The 25,096-nt window shown below is 41.2% G+C and overlaps 1 protein-coding gene across 2 annotated transcripts; it reads right to left on the reverse strand.

Moving 5' to 3' along the window:
• Positions 1–7: 7 nt before the first annotated feature.
• Positions 8–24,977, reverse strand: RBBP4 (RB binding protein 4, chromatin remodeling factor). Of its 2 annotated transcripts, none has more exons than XM_079776210.1 (12): positions 24,819–24,960; positions 24,127–24,271; positions 20,128–20,273; positions 11,526–11,699; positions 10,852–10,967; positions 10,578–10,738; positions 10,338–10,464; positions 10,123–10,200; positions 5,294–5,370; positions 5,123–5,180; positions 4,925–5,035; positions 8–924 (listed from the first exon to the last, which is right to left on the reverse strand). In XM_079776210.1, exons 1-12 carry the CDS (start codon positions 24,832–24,834, stop codon positions 859–861), a joined length of 1,275 nt encoding a protein of 424 aa, XP_079632336.1. In that variant the 5' UTR covers positions 24,835–24,960; the 3' UTR covers positions 8–858. The 2 variants fall into 2 exon arrangements, with proteins under 2 accessions (XP_079632336.1, XP_079632335.1); XM_079776209.1 differs by having other exon boundaries at positions 14–924; positions 24,127–24,274; positions 24,819–24,977.
• Positions 24,978–25,096: the final 119 nt, after the last annotated feature.

Here is a 25,096-nt window from a genome sequence, read left to right on the forward strand (position 1 = left end):
AGTTAGTCATAGAGAATAACAGGCCTGTTAGTGAAACAGGTCACCCAAAACAGAGATGGTATCAAACTAGTGGTCAAGGACTAACTCCTAAAAAAAAAGCAACTCTTATCCAGGATTAATTTAATTTTAAAAACAAATACAAGCTATAGATTCACTCTTCTCAACTTAGCTGGACAGTCTACCTGTGGTATAACTGTCAGGTAAAAACATACATCTTTACAACTTGGTGGTCCCAAGTTTTTTAAAAAAACCATTTCACAGAAAGGAAAGAAATAATATGAAATTAGCTCAAGAAATACACTAACAAGCAAAAATATATGGAAAACAGGAACACGTACTTTTGACTTAAGAAACTGAGAGGAGACTAGTCTACGTAGGAAATGTGCATCCTGGAAAAGTCAGGTGTGAACATTTTAGAGTAGGAATTTATGACTCGAATCTCCCCTAATTCCTGAATAAAAACATCTTGCAGTACTTACACTTCATGGCTCACACACCTACCTCTCTTGGCTCTATTCCTTATTTACTTCTAGCCTTTACTTAAATGAGCCTGAAAAACGTGGGGATATGGCATACAGAGAAAAATAACCACACACAATATTCCCCATTCAGTGGCTACTTTAGATCTTTGATACTAGAAAATTCCTGAAAAAAATTTAAATATAAGTCTGTGGCTTTGCTGAATCAAGCCCCTCAGTTAATATTTAGAAAACCCATTGGTTTGGGTTAATAGCATTGTTGATGGTACCTATTATAGAGGGATAGCTGAACAAAATCTGTGTCTCAAAACCAGTGTTAAATCACTATCAGGGTTGAGAGGAAAAAAAGGGCAGTCTAAAATTACAAGTGCAGATGAATCTAAGACCCCTGTCCTTCTGGATCCACACTTCCTTCAGGGTCTTCATCATTATAAATATTCTCTGCCTGTCCAAAAACAAGAAAAAGAGAAAAGGGTATTTAGTAAACATGAAGGCAAGTTCTTGAAGTTAAGGTTTAAAAAATAGATTAGGTCAGGTCAAAGGTTATGGGTCATATAGTCTCTGTTGCCAACTATTCAACTCTGCAGTTCTTGGATGACAGTAGCCTAGACAATCTGCAAATGAATGGGTATGTATGTGCTCCAATAAAAGTAGACAGCTGGCCCACAGGCCAACACCCTGGATTAGGGCATTCCCACAAAACTTAAGTATGGTTACTGAATGTCTTGATAATCAACCTTCTTGAGTCCTTCAGTCAGACATCATTCATCATAGTAAAAAGCCCTGGCTGGTGTGGCCCAATAGGTTGAGCATCATCCTGTGCACTGAGAAGTGCACCAGAAATTGATTCTGGGGCAACCCTTGGTGCAGGCTCGATCCCCAGTAGGCAATGGACATTTTTCTCTTTCCCTCTCCCTCTAAAATCACTAAAAATAAATAAATGTTCACAGACTAATGAATAAATTTTTGATAATAAAACCAGTCACAAAAACAAAAAACCCAGTCACATATTGTGATTTTATTTATATTAAATGTTCAGAATAGGCAAATCCACAGAGAAAGTAGATTGGTGGTTGCCTAGTGCTAGGTGGATTGGAGGAAAATGGGGAGTGATGGCTAATGGATATGGGTGGTTACTGGGCTTCTTTTTGGCATAACTGACTGGGCTACTGGTTGCATAATTCGGTATATATACAAAAATCACTGAATTATGTAAAAGAAAAAAGAAACGCCACCCCACCAACACTGTATGTTCCAAATCTTAATTTTTTAAAATGAAAATTGCTCTTGCATAAAATAAACTCTACCTCTATTTCTTGATGAAACATCTGTATATAAAGGCATAATGTTAAAGACACCACTTTCATTTAGAAAAAATTTGTTCTTAGTTTAGTACCTACTATGCATAAATCACCAGGCTAGGTGCTACAAAGTATGGGATAGACTTGTTTTCGAAGAGCTTGTGTTCTGACCGCAGGGAAACGTATACAATTGTGTTATGTTTCCTGACAATGAATGTATAATGTCTTTTCCCTGACATCAATTCTCTAATGCCAACTGGGCATCCAACAAGTCACTTCAATCCTGACATTAACTAATTAGAGGTAGTGCCAGACTCCACAGGTTTAAGGGATGTGACTAAGGGCTCAGTGCCACAAGACCATCCTCATTTGGGCACCAGTGATAATGAGTGCTCTGAGTACCCAGGCTACTTGTTACTTATAAGGAGTCCCTTATAAATAAATTTGTTGGCTACTCAGGTTTGATACTATGCTGGAATGACTTCATTAAATTCAGGTAAGTGCTTTATTTACTACTAGAGGCCCGGTGCAGATTTGTGCACCAGTGGGTGCCTGGGTCTGGCCTGCGCCCTCTTGCAATCCAGGACCCCTTGGAGGATGTCAGACTGCTGGTTTTGGCCCGATCCCTGCAGGCCAGGCCAAGGGACCCCACCGGTGCATGAATCCGTGCATCATGTACTAGGCCTCTAATATGCATATAAGGTCTTTGGTTAATCTCTTCCCTCTGAGATTAATCAGTCTGTTCCATGTTTCCATGCCTGTGCGTTGAGCATCTGCCCCCTAGTGGTCAGTGTGCACCATAGCTACTGAACGGTCAGACACTTAGCATATTAGGCTTTTATATATATAGATTACTGGTTTACTATAAAGGCTAGAACTCAGAACAAATGGAAGAAAAGCATAGGGCAAGGTGAGGAGGGAGACAGAGCTTTCATGTCATCTCTGGGTGGCATCAATATGTTCATCAACCTGGAAGTTCATCAGATCAAGAGCTTTTTATAGGTTTTTCCAAGACTTTTATAGAGCTCAATCCCCTATCTGCGGGTTAGTGGAACTTAAAGTTCTAACTCTAATAAAGTGTTTGGTCTTTCTGGAGACCAGCCTTATCCTGAGGCTATATCTAGGGGCCCCTTAAGTCACCTCCTTACCCTAAACTAAGGTGTGTCCCAAAGGGACTCCTTATAAATAGCAATAGACTCCTTTGTAATAATTATGCCTGGTGTCAGATAGGTACTATAGTTAGGTATTGCATGTTTTAAAAATTCTTGTGGCACACTGGTTGAAAATCACTGTCTTAAGTTATATAAATGTCTAATCAGTGTGTTGTATACCCAAAACTAATACAATGTTATATGTCAACTGTAATTGAAAAAATTTTAAATTATTTTTTAAAAATAGCAAGAGACTCCTACCAATCAGGAAATGCTAAGGGTTTTAGGCACTTTGTAACAGAAACTAGAACAGAGACCAAATATTTTTTATACCACAATTCTTCTTCTTTTATAACCCCAACAATTCTTAAACACACACACACACACACACACACAGAGTAAAGTAACAACCTGGCCTGGAAATGATGGCCTTGAAGGTTATGGAGTTCAATATCCTATAACATTTCCATGGCAACTACTAAAATACCTTTAATTGAGAGATTATCGAAGGCAGCCCATTTCATCTTCTTGTTAGAAATCAATTTTTTATATTAATTTTCTGTAGGTTAGGTGGATTTTCTGTTTACACATGTAACACATCCTTGAAGTATACAAAGAAACCAAGAACTCTCTAAATGTATCAACCATATTCTGGCAAACAGACTTCTAAATAAATACCTACAAGTATTTAAACAGAAGACCAGATACACATAATTTAAAAACGAGGGATTCCACCATGCTGTTCTGCATCCTGCCTTTTCTGTACTTAATAGCACTGTCATGAGTATCTTACAAAGCTAAGCATACTTCCTTGATATATACTATTCCCAAGTATGTATGTAGTATATCATTTGTTAATCTCATAGGTCACAAACACTCTCATCAATAGTGCAATTCTGTAGGAAAGGTTTATATTTTTTAATACAGTTTTTAAAACTATGTTTTATTGATTTGAGAGAGAGAGGGAGAGGGAGAGATAGAAACATCAATGCATGTATCCTGACTGGGAATCGAACCAGCAACCTGTTGGTGCATGGGCTAACGCTAAACCACTGATCCACACTGGCCAGACTGTAGTAAAGTTTTAAAACATTTTTCCTCATGCTGAGCCAAAAACTCCCCTGGAGTTTATTCTTGGCTCTAGATCTATCCTGAGAAACCAAAAGTTTTTTTGGAATTCTTTTCATTTATCAGAGTATCATCACTGAAAAGCCATACAACTGTTTTGTTTTTTAAATTGTAGTAAAATAAACACAAACATAAAATTTACCATAATATCACTATCACCCATCTCTAGAATATATCTGTTTTATTACATTGCTATATATTAGAGATTACAGTTTTCCCCATTAAATTTCAAGCACTCTAAAAATGACATTGTGGTAGAAACTGTGCTAGGCATGTTCACAGATCATTTCAAGGGAATAACCATTCCTAGATATTCAATTGCTAGCTAAGAGGGAGAAACAAGAGGCAAACCAACAAATAGGAGGTTACTTCAATAGTCCAGCAAGTGGTAATGAGAACCTGAGCAAAAAACTAGGGTGTGGAATAGACAGGAAAGTTGGGAATGGATGTATTTGTAAGATGAGTATAGATTGGAAAAACACTGCAGAGATAGACAACATAAAGTCTGGTAAGTGAACTAACCTAAAGGTGAATAGATAGTAGAGGAGAACTTCAAGTTTCAAGTGTGGTGAGATGGGGAAATCCTAAAGCCATATGGAAAACAGTCAAGTCAGAAGGAAAGGGGAGTAGGGAGACTGGGGAAAGAAGCAAAGTTCAGTTTAGTTGAGTCTGAGATACCAGTGGGATAACGAGATGAAGATAAAGAGCAGGTAGTTGAAAATGATATGATAATGTACGGACAAGCACTAAAGTCACACTAAGGAGCACACTGAAGAGAAATGCCAGTTGTATTCATTAAGTATATAAATATGAAGTGATAGTACACCTCTTTTATTTAACTTCCCCAAAATGACTAAATACTCACCATCTGCCACACTTGCATGATATTATCTTCTGACACAGAACAGATCACCCAAGGTTCATTGGGATTCCAAGAGAAATCAGATATCTTAGCAGTGTGACCACCATGAATAAACTGAAGAAGGGAGGAAAACAAGATATAAAAAGCAGACAGAGGATATTAAATTACAGATTATTTCAATTGCTCAATGTTTGTACATACCAACAACTCTGGTGGCCCATCTTCTGCATCTTCGGGGGATTGTTCCTCTCCAATTTTACTAGCACAAAAAGATTTTCAAAAGTTAAAACGAATTTTTCCTGAGTACCTAATTTTGCAAAGTGTAAATAAAAGGAAATAATTCCACAAAAAAGTAACTAATACAAGACTTACCTTAAATCCCAGACATTCAGTCTGCGATCAGTACCACTGGAAGCCAAAATAGTCTCGTTGTGAGGTGACCACTGAACCTATAGAGAATGAAGGAAACAGAAGTTTTCAACTACAAAACTGAGTGAAAAGCACCTAAAATTATATTTAACAATTTACATTTTTGTAAATAAAAAGGAAGAATTCAAAGTACTTTAAAAAAATTAATTTATACAGAAAAAGAGAGGAAGAGGTGAAGAGAGGGGGGGAGAGGGAGAAAAGAAGGGGGAGAGACAGAGAGAAAGAGAGATTTGATGTTCCACTTAATTATGCATTCACTGGTTCCTTTTTGTATGTGCCTTGACCGGAGATCAAACTTGCAACCTTGGCGTATTGGGATGATGCTCTCACCAACTGAAAACTACCTTGCCAGGGCCTCCAAGTATTTTAGACATAAAGTTAAAACTGACAGACAAGATAATTTTTGGTATGAAAATAACCCATTAGACCTAGGATATCAGCTTTTACTCTATTTGATCTTATATTTTTGAAGACTTTTTTATTTGTTCTGGCCTCTAGCCAAATGTAATCAAATTCTGACCTAAGAACTATAGTACAGATCACACACACTATTTCCCAAGTACTTATTATGAATTCAGTGTTGTACATAAGATTAAAAATTACTCATTACAATTATTTTATTAAAATAAAGTTAGCTACTACATAGACAACTCACATAATTGTGAAAACTGTTTGGTAAGCCTTAGCTGGTTTGGCTCAGTGAATAGAGTGAAGGGTCCCAGGTTCCATTCTGGTCAAGGGCACATACCTTTGTTACAGGTCCCTGGCCCTGGTCAGTGTGTGTTCAGGAGGCAACCAATCGATGTGTCTCTCTTGCATTGATGTTTCTTTCTGTCTCTCCCTCAACCTTCAACTCTCAAAAATCAATGGAAAAATATCCTCAGGTGAGGATTAAAATAATGAAATAAAATTACCTATCATCTATCTTATCTATCTATCTATCTATCTATCTATCTATCTATCTATCTATCTATCTCTATATCTATCTAAAAGGCTAATATGCCAATTGTCCCCTCAGGAGTTTGATTGCTTGCTATGTGCGCCGACCACCAGGGGGCAGCGCGGAATGGAGGAAGGTCCCAGCCAGCAGCAGGGAGGCCACAATTGGCCCTGATTGCCAACCAGGTCTAAGGACCCTACCCGCGCACAAATTTTGTGCACCGGGCCTCTAGTAATCTATCTATCTATATAAAAGCCCAAGCGACCTTTACAGTGGAACCACCAGAACAACCAGTCACTGACACGCACTGACCACCCCGACTGCCTGATCAGGGTCTGCCGGCCAACCTCCTGGTCCCTACCCTGGCCAGTGGGTGCTGACTGCCTGCCCGATGGGGAACGGGAATGGGGGATGGATGGGGGCAGACACGGGTGGCACCAGGCCAAGGTGGGTGTGGGTGGGGAGCGGGACCAGCTGCTGGGGGAAGAAAGGCCCAGGCTGGCCAACCTTCTGGTCCCTGAAGGCTTTTGAAAAACCTTTCTGGGGAGGCTTTCCTTTTCCCTCCAGCAGCGCACAATTCAAAGGCGCTAGCCGCAGAGCCGCCTGCCATGGAGCTGCCCGCCACAGAGCTGCCCAATCCCTCCCCACACCCAGTCGGATTGAGTCTGGCATGGCAGGGAGGACCACCCCGAGCCACTGCCCGCAGGCGGGAAGCTGGCGGGGGTCGGGCATGGACACAGGGGCCTTGAAGCTGGACCACCTGACCCCCAGTGTGCTCTCCGCCTGGAGGTGTCCAGTTGCAGACCTCCGACCCCATTAACTGGATCAGTGGTGGGGTAGAAAGTGACCCGGGAGGGTGAGGAAATGAAACTTGGGGCGAGTACCACGGGTGCAGTCCCCGCAACCTTCCCCTCCAAGGATAAATGCTGTGTTCCCTAACCTCCCACGTGCCGAGATAAATGTGAATTCACAAACAGGCAGGCCCCCGAGGAGCTTCAGCTGGGGGGACGAGAGGAGTTACTTCTGACACCCCCACCTTTGCTTTAAGGCTGCATTCTCCTTCCTTAATACACGTTGCTTGAAGTACATGATGGTTTGTGTTTAGACATACCCTAGCTCCTCAAACCCACCCTCCCTGGAGTGGCCTGTTTTGTTTTTTTCTCTCACAAGGTTTTTTTCTAACCTCTAAACCGGCAGTTGGACATCCCCCAAGGGGTCCCGGATTGAGAGAGGTCACAGGCTGGGCTAAGGGACACCCCACACCCCGTCCCGTGCACAAATTTCGTGCATCGGGCCTCTAGCATATTATCTATATAAAGCCTAAGCGACCATCGCAAACAAACAAACGACCAAACAGGCTGCGTGGGGTGACCAGGCCGGCAGGGGGGGCAGTTAGGGGCAACCAGGCCGGCAGGCAGAGGTAGTTAGGGGTGTACAGGCCAGCAGGGGGTGCAGTTAGGGGCGACCAGGATGGCAGGGGTGCAGTGAGGGGCAATCAGGCCGGCAGGCAGAGGCAGTTAGGGGCGATCAGGCAGGCAGGCAGGCAGGCAGGTAAGCGATTAGGAGTCAGCGGTCCAGGATTGTGAGTCAGACATCCCCCGCAGGGTTCCCAGATTGGAGAGGGTGCAGGCTGGGCTGAGGGGACCCTCCCTGCCCCCTGTGCACGAATTTCATGCACCAGGCCTTAATAGTAGTAGTAGCAGTAGTAGTAATAATAATAATAATAAACTGTTTGGTAAGAAAGTCCTAGCTTCATGGTACAGATAAGAGGGCACTAGCAACCAGTATTTAAGGAAGAATTTGGATACCCTCCAGGCAACACCACCATTATAAACAAGGACAAAGAGATAGGGTGAGGCCCTAGCAGGTTTGCCTCAGTGGATAGAGCGTCGGCCTACGGACTAAAGGGTCCCATGTTTAATTCTGGTCAAGGGCACATGCCCAGGTTGCAGGCTCAATCCCCAGTGGGGGCATGCAGGAGGCAGCCAATTAATGATTCTCTCTCATCACTGATGTTTCTCTCTCTCCCTCTCCCTTCCTCTCTGAAATCAATAAAAATGTATATTTAAAACAACAACAAAAGAGAGAGAGAGATAGGGTGAAGACAAAATGTTCCTTGGAGCAAACTGAAGAATAGAAAATAAGGTTGAGACTAAGTGTGTTAAGAGTATGGCTCACACAGAGCCAAGTTTGGATGCCATATTCACACACCAAAATTAAAAACATCAATGTGCGATAGAAACATGGACTGGCTGCCTCCTTTAGGCCCTCTACTGGGGATCAAGTCCAAAACCTGGGCACGTGGCCTGACTGGGAATTGAACCTGCCACCTTCTGGTGCACGGGACTATGTTCCACCAACTGAACCATACTGGCCAGGGCCAATGTTTTACTACAGTGATACAAAACGAGCCTTTCTTCACTATAACATTTTAAATTCTTTGAAAGCAAAGACTGTAACATTTCTCACAGTACCCTTGCTATAAGCTTTGAATATAAAGATTATTTCTTGAATTGAGCTAGAGAGCTTTGCATGCTAAGAAAGGAGCTTAGCCCTAGCCAGTTTGGCTCTGTGGTTAGGGCGTCAGCCTGTGAACTGAAGGGTCTCAGGTTTGATTCCGGTCAAGGGCACATACCTCTGTTACAGGCTCAATCCCCAAGGCCCAGCCTAGGCACATGTGGGAGGCAACTAATCGATGTGTCTTTTTCACATCGATGTTTCTCTCTCCCCATCCTTTCCACTCTCTCTAGAAATCAACAGAAAACATATCCTTGGGTTAGGATTAAAAAAAAGAAAAAGAAAGGAGCTTTAGCCCTAGCCAGTGTGGCTCAGTTGGCTGAGTGATGCCCTGTGCACCAAAAGGTCGCCTGTTCGATTCCCAGTCATTGGAGGAAACGCAGCAATGTGCAATGTTTCTCTTTTTCTCTCTAAAAATACATTTTAAAAAGAAAAAAGCTTGCCCTAACCGGTTTGGCTCAGTGGATACATCGGCCTGCTGACTGAAGGATCCCAGGTTCGATTCCGGTCAAGGGCATGTACCTTGGTTGCGGGCATATCCCCAGTAGAGGGTGTGCAGGAGGCAGCTGATCGATGTTTCTCTCTCATTGAGGTTTCTAACTCTATCCTTTTCCCTTCCTCTATGTAAAAAATCAATAAAATATATTTAAAAAAAAACTTAAGCTGACGCAGAAAATATGGAGCCAGTATAGAATAGAGGAAAAACAACCCCAATTCCTAGAGATTAGCATAGGCACATAGAACATTTCTACTAATATAGCAACGGAATAAACCATGCCTAGTTGTACATCAAGGTCTTCTGCTTAAAAAAATTATAGCCTTGCCCTAGATGGTTAGCTCAGTGGATAGAGTGTCAGCCTGCGGGACTGAAGGGCCTGGGTTCGATTCTGGTCAAGGGCACATACATGCCCGAGTTGCAGGCTCGATCCCCAGTACAGGGTGTGCAGGAGGCAGCCGATCAATGATTCTCTCTCATAATTGATGTTTCTCTCTCTCCCTTTTCCTTCCTCCCTGAAATCAATAAAATAAAAAAATTTAAAAAATAAATTATAGCCTTAACTGCTGCTTCCTTTTTAAAAAAATCCTCATCTGAAGCTATTTTTTCCTTTTTTTTTTCTTAAGAGAGATTGGAAGGGAGAGGGGGAGAAAGAGAGAAATATCATTGTGAGAGAGACACATCGACTGATTGCCTCCCGCTCACACCACAATCGAGGTATGTGACCTTGGGCAGGAATCGAACCAGCGATCCTTTGGTTGGTGGGCCAACGCTGTAACTACTGAGCCAAACCGTCAGGGCAGCTTTAGCTTCTCTTACCTGGAATATTTCATCCTTATGTGATTCAAAGGAATGCAACTTAAGTTTCAGATTTCTCAGATCCCACAAGGCAACAGTCTATGTAAAGAATGAAAAGAAAGAGTAATCAATATTTTTTTTATGAGAAAAAAACAAACCCCTAAGTAAAAGATCTCTGCATTCAAAAGAAGCCAGAGAAATTCACCCTGCTTTCTTTTAAAATAAACCAAACTAACCTTATCAGCTGATCCTGTGGCAAGAATGAATTCACTATAAGGATTAAAAGAAAGGCAGTTCACTTCAGCAGTGTGAGCATCAACTGAGTGGCTTGGTTTGGAAGTATTGTTTGAACGAGTATCCCAGCTTTAGTACAAAAAACAACAACAAAAAAACAGGAAAAAAATGTTGAAATGGGCAACTAAATATAAAACTTAGATAATTTATGAAGAAAAAATTTAAAAATGGATTCTACTCACATCATAAGTTTCTGATCATCTGCAACGGACCCAAACAGAGACTCATGGAGCAGATGCCAGGAAACATCTTCTACTACTGCTGTATGTCCTGTAAAGATGGTCTTCGCATCCACAACTTTTCCTTCCTTTGGAACAGCACTGATGTCCCATAGGCAGATGGTCTTAAATGCAAAATTAACTATTATAGAAAAGGAAGATTCTCACTTCCCCACATACCCCAGAAAAGAAACTGGTAACAAGCCCAGATTTGCTTCAAAATTGAAAGGATACACACATGGTCATCTGACGCACTAAGTAAATGCCCACTCAGATTTGGGTTCCAAGAAAGCCCATAGCCTTCCTTCTGATGTCCACGGAGACGCAAGTCTGGGTTGCACTCGCCAGAAGGATCTGCAAAGTAAGACACATCAAGATTATCCATTTCACTGCCTCTATGGATCTACTGAGCATAATGAAATTTTTATCAAGAGGTCTAAAGCTCTTTCCCAGCCAGCTTGGCTCAGTGGTTGAGCATCAATCTCTGAACCAGCAGTTCACAGTTCGATTCACAGCACATGCCCAGGTTATCGGCTTGATCCCCAGTGTGGGCCGTGCAGGAGGCAGCCGATCAATGATTCTCTCTCATCACTAATGTTTCTATCTCTCTCTCCCTGTCCCTTCCCCTCTGAAATCAATAATATATATATATTTTAAAAGGAGCTCTAAAGTTCTTAATATTATAAGCAATACAGACCCATTATGACCAAATATACAATGCTTAAGCTGCACCATCATCCTGTTCTATGTAAAGAAGCATTTTTTCACTTAAAGATGAAGAATACCCACACATATCAATATAAATGACAAGATATTAAGTTATGCAAGGAATAACAAAAGCAACTAAAAGACTGAGTGGAGCAATGTATTCCACAGTGACTCATTTGTATTTGAAATGAAGAGAGCAGGTACCTGGTTTAGAAGGATGTTTTGTATAGTCAAAAACAAGAACATCACTGGATGGAGTCTTTGTTGCAATGATGCATGGGTTCTGTGGCATATAACGTGCCCTGTTTACTTCCCCTTCATGGTTGATCTTGATTTCTATTTCAATTTTTCCACTAACAGAGCCAAAACCTCCAAATTCTGTAAATAAGAAATTAATTGCAAATGAAGACAAAACAAGAACTACTCTCTATACATCATTCAAAGCATTACAGACAAGGCTTTTTATCAGAGAGTTGGCATAATACTCGAAGTAATCTAGACATTTGTTAGCACCATAAAGTGCTTTCACATCCTTTATTTTGATTACCACAACCCTACAGAGTAGGGAAGATAGTTATTATCTCCAAAAATTTTACACAGAAGGGTGACATGACTATGGCAGAACATAAACTGAATTCCTATTTTTCTGATTCTGAGCCTAGTACACTTTTAGCTCTCGTAGTTATATACCTAATAAGAGTATATATTACTATCTAAAATTAAGAAACAGCCTGGCCGTTGTGGCTCAGTGGTTGAGTATCAACCTGTGAAATTGAAGGTTATGGTTTGATTGCCAATCAGGGCACATGCCTGGGTTGCAGGTCTATCCCCAGTAGGAGGTGTGCAGGAGGCAGCCTATCAATGTCTCTCTCATCATTGATGTTTCTCTCTCTCTCTCCCTGTCCCTTCCTCTCTTAAATAAATTAAAAATATATATTAAAAAAATAAATAAAATTAAGGAACACTATGGACTCCACTTCAAAAGTAGGTTCTCAATAAGCAGTTTTCAAATCTCATTTAAAGTACCAAAAAAGTGTGCTGAGTAAATAAAACCCAAGTTACTATTTTAATGAATATGAGTACACAATGTGCTTGGTACTAAAGAGTCCCTCTTATACTATTTTTAAAGCTCCAGTTTGGGGTAATCTTTCTGAAATATCACACCGTATCTTCTTCCTACACAGTTTCTCTTAGTCCGGTGAGGAAAAACAGAGCCACAAGAGCTCTTTCATTTTTCCAATCCCCCACTTATACTTGGCAACCATAGTCCCTGGTTGAAATAAACCAGGTAGGCAAGGACTAGACAAAAGCATTTTTAAAATTCATATTTGACTATTGCATGCCCTTAGAGTTCTCCCAAGTACCATTATAAAATGTAAAACACAACATTATTTGTGATTATGTAAATCTTGGCAAACATAATATAAACAAAAGCAGTCAATGATTAGTCAAAAGAATTATACAAGACAGCATGATAAGGTACTAAGTAAGAGTCACACCTTAGCCTGACTGACTCTGCCGCTTACTAGCTTAGTGTTTTGGGGAAGGCCTTCAATTTCTAAGCCCCAAATACCTTATCCAAAAAGCAAGTTCTGGGAGTAAATGAAAATGCAATCAACAGCACTGTTATACAAGTATTATACTCTGAAGGATAAAAATCTTTTTAAAAAGCAAAGACATAGATGAGTAATATGGCTAGCAGATTAGATAACTTTCAACTTTAAAATAACTTTTACAAGTTGAAAACCAAAATTTTCAAAGAAGTTAAAAACCTAAAAATAGAGAAAAACCCATATTAAACAAGTTTTTTTTAAAGACCTGTAGATCATGGAACACCTACAATTTAAAAAAAGAAGGCATATGATGCATGATTTCAAGGAACTTTTTGTCCTAACATGGGGACATAGCCCTAGCTGGATAGAGCAGCGGTCGCCAACTGGCGGTCCACAGACCACTGGTGGTCCGTGAGGTCCGAAAGGTTGGCGACCCCAGGTTTAAGGAAATCTTTGGAACAGCGGTTGCCAACCTGTGGTCTGTGGACCACTGGTGGTCCGCGAGGTTCGAAAGGTTGGCAACCACTGGGATAGAGCGTCAGCTTGCGGACCAAAAGGTCCTGGGTTTGATTCCAGTTAAGGGCACGGAACTTGGTTGCAGGCTCCTCCCGGGCCCGGGCCTGGGCCCAGGTCAGGAAGCCACCATTCAATGTGTTTCTCTCACACCAATGTTTCTCTCTTGTCTTTCCCTCTCTCTTACACTCTCTCTAAAAATCAATGGAAAAATATTCTCAGGTGAGGATTAACAACACACACACACATACACAACAAAACAAACAAACAAACATGGCGACATAACTACAGACGAAAAAAGCTTAACAGTCAGAAAAGAGATACCAATAACAAGGGAAGAGCAGTAACTGGCATGGAGCCCACAGAGCAGTAAGTAATCATTACAAAATATGGGTTATTTCAGTACTGGGTATATACTAAACAGAGGGCTTCCCTAACTGTAAGAAATCAGCATAGGCCTAGCCGTTTGGCTCAATGGTTAGAGCGTCAGCCCTCAGAGTGAGGGTCACGGGTTCGATTTAAGACTAGGGCATGTACCTGGATTGTAGGCTCGATCCCCAGTCCTGGTTGGGGAGCATGCGTGAGGCAACCAACTGATGTGTCTCTCATATCAATGTTTCTCCCTCTCCCTTCCACTTTTTTTTAAAATTGATTTTTTACCGAGAGGAAGGGAGAAGGATAGAGAGTCAGAAACATTGATGAGAGAGAAACATCAATCAGCTACCTCCTGCACACCTCCTACTGGGGATGTGCCCGCAACCAAGGTACATGCCCTTGACCGGAATCAAACCTGGGACCTTTCAGTCCGCAGGCTGACGCTCTATCCACTCAGCCAAACCAGTTAGGGCTCCCTTCCACTTTTTAAAAATCAATGAAAAAAATAACAACAACAACAAAATCAGCATAGATAATTGAGGTTTTATAAAGATGAGGACTTATCTATTAAAAAATAATTAGAATATGTGGAATATAACGAACAAAATAAACTGATGAACAAAATAGATCCAGAAACATAGAAGCACAGAACAGACTGTGGAATCTCAAAGGGAAGGCAGGGGAGGGAGATTGGGTGGGTAGAGATCAACCAAAGAAGTTGTATGCATATATGCATAACCCATGGACACAAAAAATAGGGTGGAAAGGCCTGGGGTGAGGGGGCGGGGCATGCTACAATGGGTCAATCAGGGGGGGGAAAGGGGGATTTTCAACAATAAAGATAAAATAATAATAATAATAATAATTAGAGGTTCAAGTTGAAGCTGATCTGTCAAAGGCCAAACTTGAAGTAGAAAGACTGTGGTCCTAATGTAGTCATGGGTCACTTAACAACAGGGAAACATTCTAATAAATGTGTTAGGTAACTTCATCATTGTGTGAACATCATAGAGTGCACTTACACAACCCTAGAATATCTAGCCCACTACACACCTAGGCTAATTATATGGTACTAGAGGCCCAGTGCATGATTGAATCATGCACGTGTAGGGTCCCCTACAGGCTTTCACTTTCGATCACAGGGGAGCTGGGTGCCTGTCCGCTGGTGCACCAGGCACCCAGCTCCCCCGCTTTTGATGGTCTGCGGTGGGATGTGAGCTCGCTGCCCCAGAGGCCCCTTCTGTGCCGCAGCACAGCCATGGCGCAGACGCTGAGCTCGAGCTGCCGCTGGCGATGCAAGCTCAGCGTCCCGCCAGCCCAATCGGCCACCCCGGCCACCCGGAGTCCCGCCCCCCCGCGCCTCCTGGCCAATCGCGGGCATAGCGAAGGCACGGTCAATTTGCATATTTGTCTATTATTAGGTAGGATAGCCTACTGCTCCTAAGCTACAAACCTGTATGTATAGCATGTCACTGTACTGAACACTGCAGGCAACTGTAACACAATAGTAAGTACTTGCGTATCTAAACAGAGAGAAGATACGGTAAAAATACAGTATAAAGGATAAAGAATGGTAGACCCGAATGAGGCATTTATCATAAACGGAACTTGCAGGACTGGAAGTTGCTCTGTGTGAGCTGATGAGTGAATGCCTAGTATATTACTGTACACTACCACAGACTTTATAACACTGTCCCACGAGATCTGCCCCTGCTGTCTTGACAGGGTCAGAAATAGAACATCAAAGCTGTCAATGCGGCTTTGTGAACAGGGATGTGGGCTGGATTGGAAATACAGAGGAGAAACTGGCTAGGTAAAGTGTAGATGACCATTAACAGTGACTGTCAGGAGGCCTAAAGATTAGCAGGAATAAAAAAATCAAGATGGAAAGATAAAAGAACACTGAGGATTGTCTTAGCAATGTGGTTTTGGCTCTTGCATAAACAGCGGTTAGATTAAGGAACTTTGTGGTACTCATAAAAAGAAAAAGTGGTTAATATGGAGAGTGTAGAACTACGGACTCAATTTTATTAATCTTCACTTGAGGATCTGTTTTTTTTTTAGTTTTTAAAAAATATATATTTTTATTGATTTCAGAGAGGAAGGGAGAGGGAGAGAGATAGAGACATCAATGATGAGAGAGAATCATTGATTGGCTGCCTCCAGCACGCCCTGCACACCCTGACTGGGGATCGAGCTGCAACCCAGGTCTGTGCCCTTGACCAGAATCAAATCCCAGACCCTTCAGCCCGCAGGCCCATGCTCTTTACACTAAGCCAAACCAGCGAGGGCCTCCCACAGATATGTTTCTATTGATTTTTAGAGAGAGAGAGATAGATGGGAGAGAAGGGAGAAAAGGAAGGGGGGAGAGACACAAATACAGAGAGAGAGACACACAGAGAGAGACAGAGACATTGATATGAGAGAAAAATCCATTGGTTGTCTCCCATTCGTGCCCTGACCCGGAACAGGGATCGAACCCCAACCTTTTTTGGTGTACAGGACAACAATCTAACCAACTGACCCACTGGGCCAGGGCTCAATATTTTGACTTTGGAAATTTGTTTTTGGCTTCATTAAACTTATCTGGCACAAAGGACTCTCTCTGGCATTAAATTGATGAAGAAATAAAACTTATCACAACCTGAAAATATTTCCAAAGTACAGGGACCAGATGGCTTCATACTACTACAGGAAGCTTTTACTAAAGTGGCAGTGGCACTTAATACTTGTTAAGGTAGATCCTGTGGACCTGTGTGCTTGTACAGGATCTTAGGTCCTCAACAAAGAAACGTACAGCAATGTACTCTGAAGACCATTCAAACTAGAACTGGAAGGGAGGTAAATGTCCTCTGTATATATAGCGCTGGGAGGACAGCCTCTTCTGTGCCACAACAGTCAGTGGCTAACTGACTGGGATGTAATCTGCACACTCAAAACTGAGGTGCTGTGAGAGGGAATCTACTGCCAACCCCCACAGATATTGTACCTGTCACAGAGGAAAAAATTCCTGAACCATATATCCTTCCATTTCTTCAAGGAAATTCAACTCCATTATAATCTTATGGGAACACCGTCGTATATGTGGTTCATCATTACCAAAATGTCATGTGGAGCATGACTGAATAGTAAAATGAAAACTATCAAGATTTAACTGTATCCCTATCTTGTTGCTCTCTATATAAAACATTTAAAAATTTGAGGTGTAACATAATACAGTTAAATGTCTAGCTTGACAAATTTTTACATAAGTATAATACATCAAGGGAACCACCACCCATCAAATATAGAACATATAGCCCCCTAGCAGGCACTGTCATGTCCTTCCCAACCAAGCTCCTCCCTCTACAAACTTAGGTAACCAGCATTCTGATTTCTACTATACCAAGTCACTTTTTGAGCCCATAAGTATTTTGAAACTAAGAAGTTCTAACATCCTCAGTCAAATATTTAATTATCTTATCAGAATTTAATAATAGTTTATTATATATAATTGAGACAGAAGTTTAAAGCTATCTTAAAAACAACACATACACAAAGCTAATTCCCCAAATAAGTTGTTAAAAATATACTTTCTAATGTCAAAACAGACTAAGCCAGTTTTTACTTCTTTCACTTTGAAAGTTCAACGATATTTTGAAGCTATCTGCCATCAATTACCTCAAATCAAATAGGAGCAATTAGCTCATAATCAATTATAATAGTTCAAGCTAAGTAAGAGACAAGGACGTTTTATCTGGCCAAGGAGAGACACTAGGAAGCTATCTAGTAGACATTAGGTTATTATCTACTTCTACCACTGTTGAGACCATATGGAGATAGGACCCCCTTCCCCAACACACACTTTAAGCACCAAGGCTATCCAGTGATCTAAAGATTTTGGGGGTGAAGTGGGGGGAGGGGAGAAGAGAAGTAAAAAGAAGAGAAGAGAAAGGAATGGGTGATGATATGTTGTGTAACCTTTGGGCAAGTTACAAAACATCTGAGTATCAGCTTCCTTGAGGATTAATTACGGTGATTTATACTGTATAATCATACAAATATATCATACACATTACTTTTTTTTTCATTGTTCTTTTACTAATAAGCATTAGTAAGAGAGCTAAATGTATCATTGGAACATATAAGTGAATTGGTTTGATGTCACTCAAATAACTCAGTTACCAGAAAAATACTTGAGTATACAGGTTAAAAGATGGCCATTTTCAAAAACTAGCAGAGAAAATGGATTAGCCAGCAAATGGCATTTAAAAAATCGCTAACCACGGAGAAAAACACTTGAATCCCTAATTCCATAACTAACACCAGAAAGATTAAAGTTTTAATGGTCAAAACTTAAAAGTACCAGAAAACAACAGCTAACTATTTTAAAAAATCTTGGAATAAGGTCTTTCAAAATCTGAAGGATATCAGAACAATGTTGGACAATTAAAAACACATTGCTTCTAGATAAGCCTTTAAGATTATAAAATAAACCTGGAAAAATAATCCACAGCCTATTTATTCGGGATAACCTACTCTATCCTTCTATATAATAAAAGCCCAATATGCTAAGTGTCTGGTTGTCCGTTCAACCAATCAAAGTGTAATATGCTAATGATATGCTAAGGCCGCTCAACCGCTCACTATGATGTGCACTGACCATGGGGGGGCAGACGCTCTGACTGGTAGGTTAGCTTGCTGCTGGGGTCTAGCTGATCGGCACTGAGCAAGATGGGCCGGACACGCCCTAGAGCCCTCCCGTGGTCCCTCCCCAGCTGGCCAACCTCCCGCGTTCCTCCTCAGCCCTGATTGTGCACCGGTGGGGTCCCTTGGCCTGGCCTGCGCCCTCTCACAATCCAGGACTCCTGGGGGATATTGGAGAGTCGGTTTCAGCCTAATCCCGCAGGCCAGGCTGAGGGACCCCACTGATGCACAAATTCGTGCACCAGGCCTCTAGTACATAGATAATAGTAGAAAAAAGAAAAGAGCAAAAAACATAAATAGGCAGATCAAGATAGACAAAGACAAATATTTTAAAACAAGTTCAATATCATGAATAACTTAAAAAGCAAAATGAAATAAGACTATAGTATTAACTTCAATGTTGGCGAGGGCATAGAGAAACACAAATACTTCTGCTATTGGTAAGCAATTTAGCAGTATCAATTATACTTGAGAATGTTCTTGCTCTATGATAAACATTACACTCAAAATTATTCTACAGCAAAACTACCTAAGTTGTGTGCACAAGAATTGTTTTTGAAGCCAAAAGATTGGAAACCACTTAAATGTCCATAAATAAGGATGGTTAATTATGGTATAGTATACAGCCATCAAAAAGAGGTAGGTTTTTGCCCTGGCTGGTATTGCTCAATGGTTAGAATGTAGGCCCACAGACCAAAGGGTCTCGGTTCAATTACTGATAAAGGGCATGAACCTGGGTTATAGATTCGATCTTGACCCCAGTCGGGGTCACGTGTTAGAGGCAACCAGTCAATGTGCCTCTCTCACATCCTAAGCTAAATATGGAATGCTCAAAAGATCAACTACACATTACAATACTGGAAAATAACTGGAGCCCAAGATAACTTAGATAAAAGAATGGATTCTGCTAATCAGAAGAAATCTAAAATAATAAAAATTAAACATCTATTTATTAGAGCACAAATCTTAGAGGCTATCTTCTACTTCTCAGTAATAATTTGAGTTCAAAGACAATAAAGGAAACTCACTCACTGTACCTCTTCTAAGAGAAAAAGTATTTCATGAAAAGTTAAACCCGTATCTCCTAAAATTAGGATATAATTAATGGCTCACTTAATTTTTATGTATGTAGCGAGGGCCATAGTTGTCATTTTTACTTCAAACCTAGAAAGGGTAATTTAAGCCAGTGTTTCCAAATCTTTTTCCATTACTGCCCCTCTAAGAAACCTTATAAGACATTTTCTTGACATCCATGATGAAATTTTAATACCAGATATACTGTATTATCTATTTACATATGCTCTGTATATCTGTGCTTTATACATTCAAAGAATAAGGTTGTTTTCAACCACACCTTTCCCCCAAAACCAATTTTCACCACATTGAAAATGTGTGCATGAACAGCAATAATATATGGTGGATTTTTGCTTCTTTCAATTCTAGAAATACCCCCAGCACTAAATTTAGTAGAGGAAGGTTTATAGAAAAGGCACAGAACCAACTTTGTGTTAAGTATGTATTCTGACAGCTAATATCTCTACTGCAAAATCAGGCTTTCCAAAGCTTAACATCTTGTTTCTATCTTGAGACTCCTTTATCATAATGAACATTCTTTTTATGACAATTCAAAGATATGAAAAATATATCTTATAGACTCCTTTCACTTTTAAGATTCCTACCTCCTTTCTCACTGTCGTAGTGTGAAGCATCAAACTGAGCATCATCATTAGGGAGTTGCACACTGGCTATCACAAGGTGGTTTTGTTCATCCGATGTGTGTGTCCCCAGGACAAGTCGATGAATGCTGAAATCTTTCCCTTCTGGTCTGTAATAGCAATATATGGTCACCATTCAAATTAGTAACAAATACATCTATGCAAAAGCACTATTACAACAAGGTCTTGGGAAGAGAAAATCATTTTCTACTTAAAAAACATGTTTTTATTGATTTTATTAGAGAGAGAGAGAGAGAAAGGGAGGAGAGAAACATTGATTGCCTGCCTCCTGCATGCCTCCTACTGGGAATCGAACCCGCAACCCAGGACAGGAATGGGATGACACTCAACCAACTGATGTACACCAGCTAGGGTCATTTTCTACTTTTAATGTAACTTCCATAGAGCCAAGTACAAGGAAGATTACACAGCCCTAAATTTTTTAAGTACAGTAAATCCTCAGTTAACATGGATAGGTTCTGTGACTTTAAGCAAAATTACATATACAATAAAGCCAATTTTACCACATGCTAAAGTATATAAACAAAAGTTAAGTTCCTATGGCATCTCATCAGCTTGAGAATGAACAAAACATTATTCAAGGACCAGCTGTATTTAACTTGATAAAAAATTTACAATTGTTTTAGGGGAAAAGTCTAACAAAATAAAATGGGAATTAATTACTCATCTATTACACACTGGTTGGATATAAAGAAAAAATTGTTGGGTACACTAACATTTTAGGTTAACCTCATCAAAAAGGAAAGGAAATAACATTAGTAAATTAATTGCTCAAATATTTCCTAACTGCTTGGACACACTACTCCAAAAATAATGGACGCATAATGATTAAGACATGATTCCTGTCCTCAAAAACCCGGGACAATTAGGCAGTCATGTACACAAATGACTAAAACACAAGTCAATATACACCACATGAAAGGTACACAGGAATACAGCTGGAAGATAAGCAGGTAGTCCAAAAAAAGGGAACTAAGCAAAGGGGAAGGTCTACCAAGTGCCAGACACCATGTTAGGCATTGAATATAATTTTTATCATTGAAATACCATAACACTACAAAGATTAAACAGCTTGCCTTAGATCACACAACTACTAAGTAACAGAACTAGGACAAGTCCAAATCTGACTCTAGGTATGGGAAAGCACAGTGGGAGAGAAGGCTAAGAAACAGATTAAATTTAGACTCTAGGCAGCTGAAAATCCACCAAGAGCCAGAAGTTAGGTCTAAGATAACCAATATGAATTCCTCTGCAAAGAGGTAATGGACATCTATATATTAAATAGAAAAAGTATAGGAAAGAAAAGAGGACTGTCAACAGAAAATTGGGAATGCCTGTGGTTAGAAAGTTAAAAGAATCAGAGGAAGTGAGGGAAGAAGGAATTTTATAGAGCTACAATTATTTTTTTTAAAGGATGCGAATAAACATCAAAATCAAAACATATACACAAAAAATCTAAGCACTTGGCATTAGAGATGCTTGCTTATAAGTAATCCTTACCATTACTAAAACAACAACAGAACATTGTTATATGAGAATACAAAAAAGGGAAGGAAAAGGGTAGGGTATTTGGATCAATGTCAAATATTACAGAAAGGTTTATCTATCTGCTAGAGTAGAAAGCAACTAAGATGATAGCACAGACTTTAGCCTTTAAGAATTTATTCTAATTCACTGCTTTGCAAACCTAGCTAATCACTACACTGTATGGGAGGCTTTGGGATTCCAGAATGATTTAGTAGGTATGGGGTGACCAATATTTGGGACCCACTGGTTCACTATAATTTGGCACGTGACTGGTAAATCTGGAATCACCAACCATTTCTCATCAAGTATTCTGCAACAAGTTCCTGAATGCTTTGAACTTATAGGTTCAAGTTCTATATGAGAACCCCTGACAGAAAGAACTCCACTTCTGCTGAACTCAAGTAATTTTTCTAAACATTTGAATAATTTTTTATTTTTCAACTAGAGGCCTGGTACACGAAATCTGGTGGGAGGGGAGGTTCCTCAGCCTGGCCTGCACCCTCTCTCAGTCTGGGCGCCCTCGGGGGATGTCCAACTGATGGCTTAGGCCCGCTCCCTGTAAGCCAGCAGTTGAACATCCGCAGCGCTGCCCCAGAGGAGGGAGAGGCTCCTGCCACCACCGCTGCGCTCACCACCTGTGAGCCCAGCTTCTGGCTGAGTGGCACTCCCCCTGTGGGAGTGCACTGACCACCAGGGGGCAGCTCCTGAATTGAGCATCTGCCTCCTGGTGGTCAGTGCATGTCATAGCGACCAGTAGTTCCACCGTTCGGTCGATTTGCACATTGGCCTTTTATTATATAGGGCAGGATTTTTTATTTAACAATATTGTTAGTTTCAGATGCACAACACAGTGATTAGACATTATATAACATGAAGTGATCACCCTGATAAGTCTAATACCCTGACACCATACATAGTTACTACATTACTGACTATATTCTCTGTGCTGTAGTTTGTATCCACTGGACTATTCTGTAACTACCAATTTGTACTTCTTAATTCCTTCACCTTTTTCACCCAGCTCCCCATCCACCCTCCCATCTGGCAACTGTCAAAATGTTCTCTGTATCTGAGTCTGTTTCTGTTCTGCTTGTTTTGATTCCACATAAGTGAAGTCATATGGTACTTGTTTTTCTCTTAACTATTTCATTCAGCACAATACCCTCTAAGTCCCTCCATATTGTTGCAGATGGCAAGATTTCATTCTTTTTTATGGCTGATTCTGATGATCAGTTGAATATGGGAACTCCTGGTAATGATAAAGCTCCCAACTCTTAAATTTCTAGGTATTTATTATGGTTTTGTTTAACAACCTTATGACAGAATTTCCCATTTTTAAAATGCTATTGCAAAGGTAACAGCCTCATTCTTAACTTATTAATAAAATCTATATAAACTTTTAAAAATCTATATCAATTTTCTATTACTTGTTGAGTGAAGCATAGACTTCTAATGACCTAAGATAGAATTTATTTTTTAGTATACATACAATATAATTTTTAAAAAAATATGGAACGCTTCACGAATTTGCATGTCAACCTTGCGCAGGGGCCATGATAATCTTCTCTGTATTGTTCCAATTTTAGTATATGTGCTGCCGAAGCGAGCACCATAAAATATAATTTTTAAATGTTGTTCCAAAACTAGAAGAGTTTTATAATAGAAAACCCATTATTCCAACTGGCACACTGGTTTTACTAAAACTTGAGCCTTTCCTCATACCCTGTTGAGGTAATTTTTCCTTCCTCTTATCATTTTATCTTTGCCACTCTCATGATAATTTAATGTTATAGGTTATACATGCGAAGTCAAGGCAGGGAAGGATCTTATTTAAATTTGTATGCCTTGATAAGTGGCACCTAGACCCTCAATAAACATAAGCCAAATTAAGTATTTTATCTCCTCTATTAGACGTACCTGAGTAAGAAATTTATGCGATTAATCTCTCACCATGCATAATTCCTCATATGCAAAACATCCCACCTTCAGGTGTTAATTCTAAGCATCTTTCTAAAAGTGCTCTGAGAACATACAACTATACTAGTTACACCAGCTTTTTCAACTAGACTGTGCTCCTTGCAGGCAGGTACCGTGTTGTATTCATCTTTGTATTAACCAGCTACAACCAAAGACTGTGAGATTAAAAAAACTGGACACATCATAACACTTCTTGTAAGATGACAAGTTATATGGCTATTCAACCCAGTATCAGAAAAAGAACAGCATGTTTTCTCTTATCAGTGAAAATAAAGTAATTTGACATTTTGCCCACTCTTTGGTCTAGAAAAAGATGTCACCAATAAGTTTTGATCATATGCCCTGTAAGGGTGACTGGAGAGAAAAAATAGGGAAAAATCAATGTGCCAAACCGACACTGAGGACACACCAAAACCATGTTCAAGAGATTCGCATCACCTGGTTACATCTGGAAGCCACTGTGCAGTTAAGCTGGGCCACTCCAGAGCATGGGTCATCACCAAATCGTAAAGAAAAGGGGTGTTCTTTTTCCATATTTTGTACTCTTCGTTGATCACGCGTTCTTCTACTGCGTCATCAAAGGCTGCTAAAAAATTAAAAATAAATTTAAATTAGCCAACACAACAGAAACCGCGTAAACACTTCCAAAGCGACCGGTACGGCTCCCGAGTCCTGAGACAGGGCAGGTCCGTCCACATTTCCCCTATGCGGAGGCGCCAACACCCCCTCCACCTCCGCGGGTTGGAACTCCTCTCGCGTCACCCGGCCAGACACTCCGTTAGCCGTTCGGGTAACGGCGCCCGGCCGCGCAAGCACGCTACCCTACGCCCGTCTACGGGACCTGTGAGGAGGCCCGAGGACCGAGCCCGGGGTGTAGGGAGCGGTGCAGGGCCGGCCGGGAGAGAGGCGTGTAGACCGACAAGAAGCGCAAGGAGGGACCAAACACCCGCCGGGGCCCCGCCGCCAGCCGCGCGCCGTTAGCCCGCCTCGCGGGGCTCTTTCGCCTCAAGCCTCCGATGGTGCGGACCGCACTCAGCAGAGTCGGGCCTGCTCTCGCTGTTAGGCCGTGTAAAGGCCGCAGCGCCAGTCCGGCACCCCTCCGCCTCCTGGGGTGACTCCGGCACCCTCACCTTCCTTGTCGGCCATGGCGTGCAGGAAAGCCAGGGGGATCCCGAGGTCTACCGTTTTGCGGGAGGGGCGGGGAAGCTACGGAACGCTCGCTCTCCGCGCGCGGCCTCTATTGTTTCCTGCTGTCCCTGCGTGAGGGCTGCTTCGCGGACCTTCGCGCCAACACCGACCAATCGGAGCGCATCGAGCGGCCAGGTGGGCGGGCAATCGCGTTCGCAGCCTATCCAGACGCGCGGAGTCGCTCTCCGCGGAGCGGAGGCGCACGCTTCGCTCCTACCCT

The sequence above is a fragment of the Cnephaeus nilssonii genome (genome assembly GCF_951640355.1).
Source record: "Cnephaeus nilssonii genome assembly, chromosome: 7".
NCBI lineage: Eukaryota > Metazoa > Chordata > Mammalia > Chiroptera > Vespertilionidae > Cnephaeus > Cnephaeus nilssonii.

Bases quoted from the DNA above. Each gene is read 5' to 3' on its own strand.
- RBBP4 (XM_079776209.1), bottom strand. The intron at 10,968-11,525 runs GTACCTGCTCTC...CTTACTTTGCAG, and splicing joins AAAACATCCTTCTAAACCAG to ATCCTTCTGGCGAGTGCAAC. The intron at 10,739-10,851 runs GTGTGTATCCTT...TTTGCATTTAAG, and splicing joins TTAGTGCGTCAGATGACCAT to ACCATCTGCCTATGGGACAT.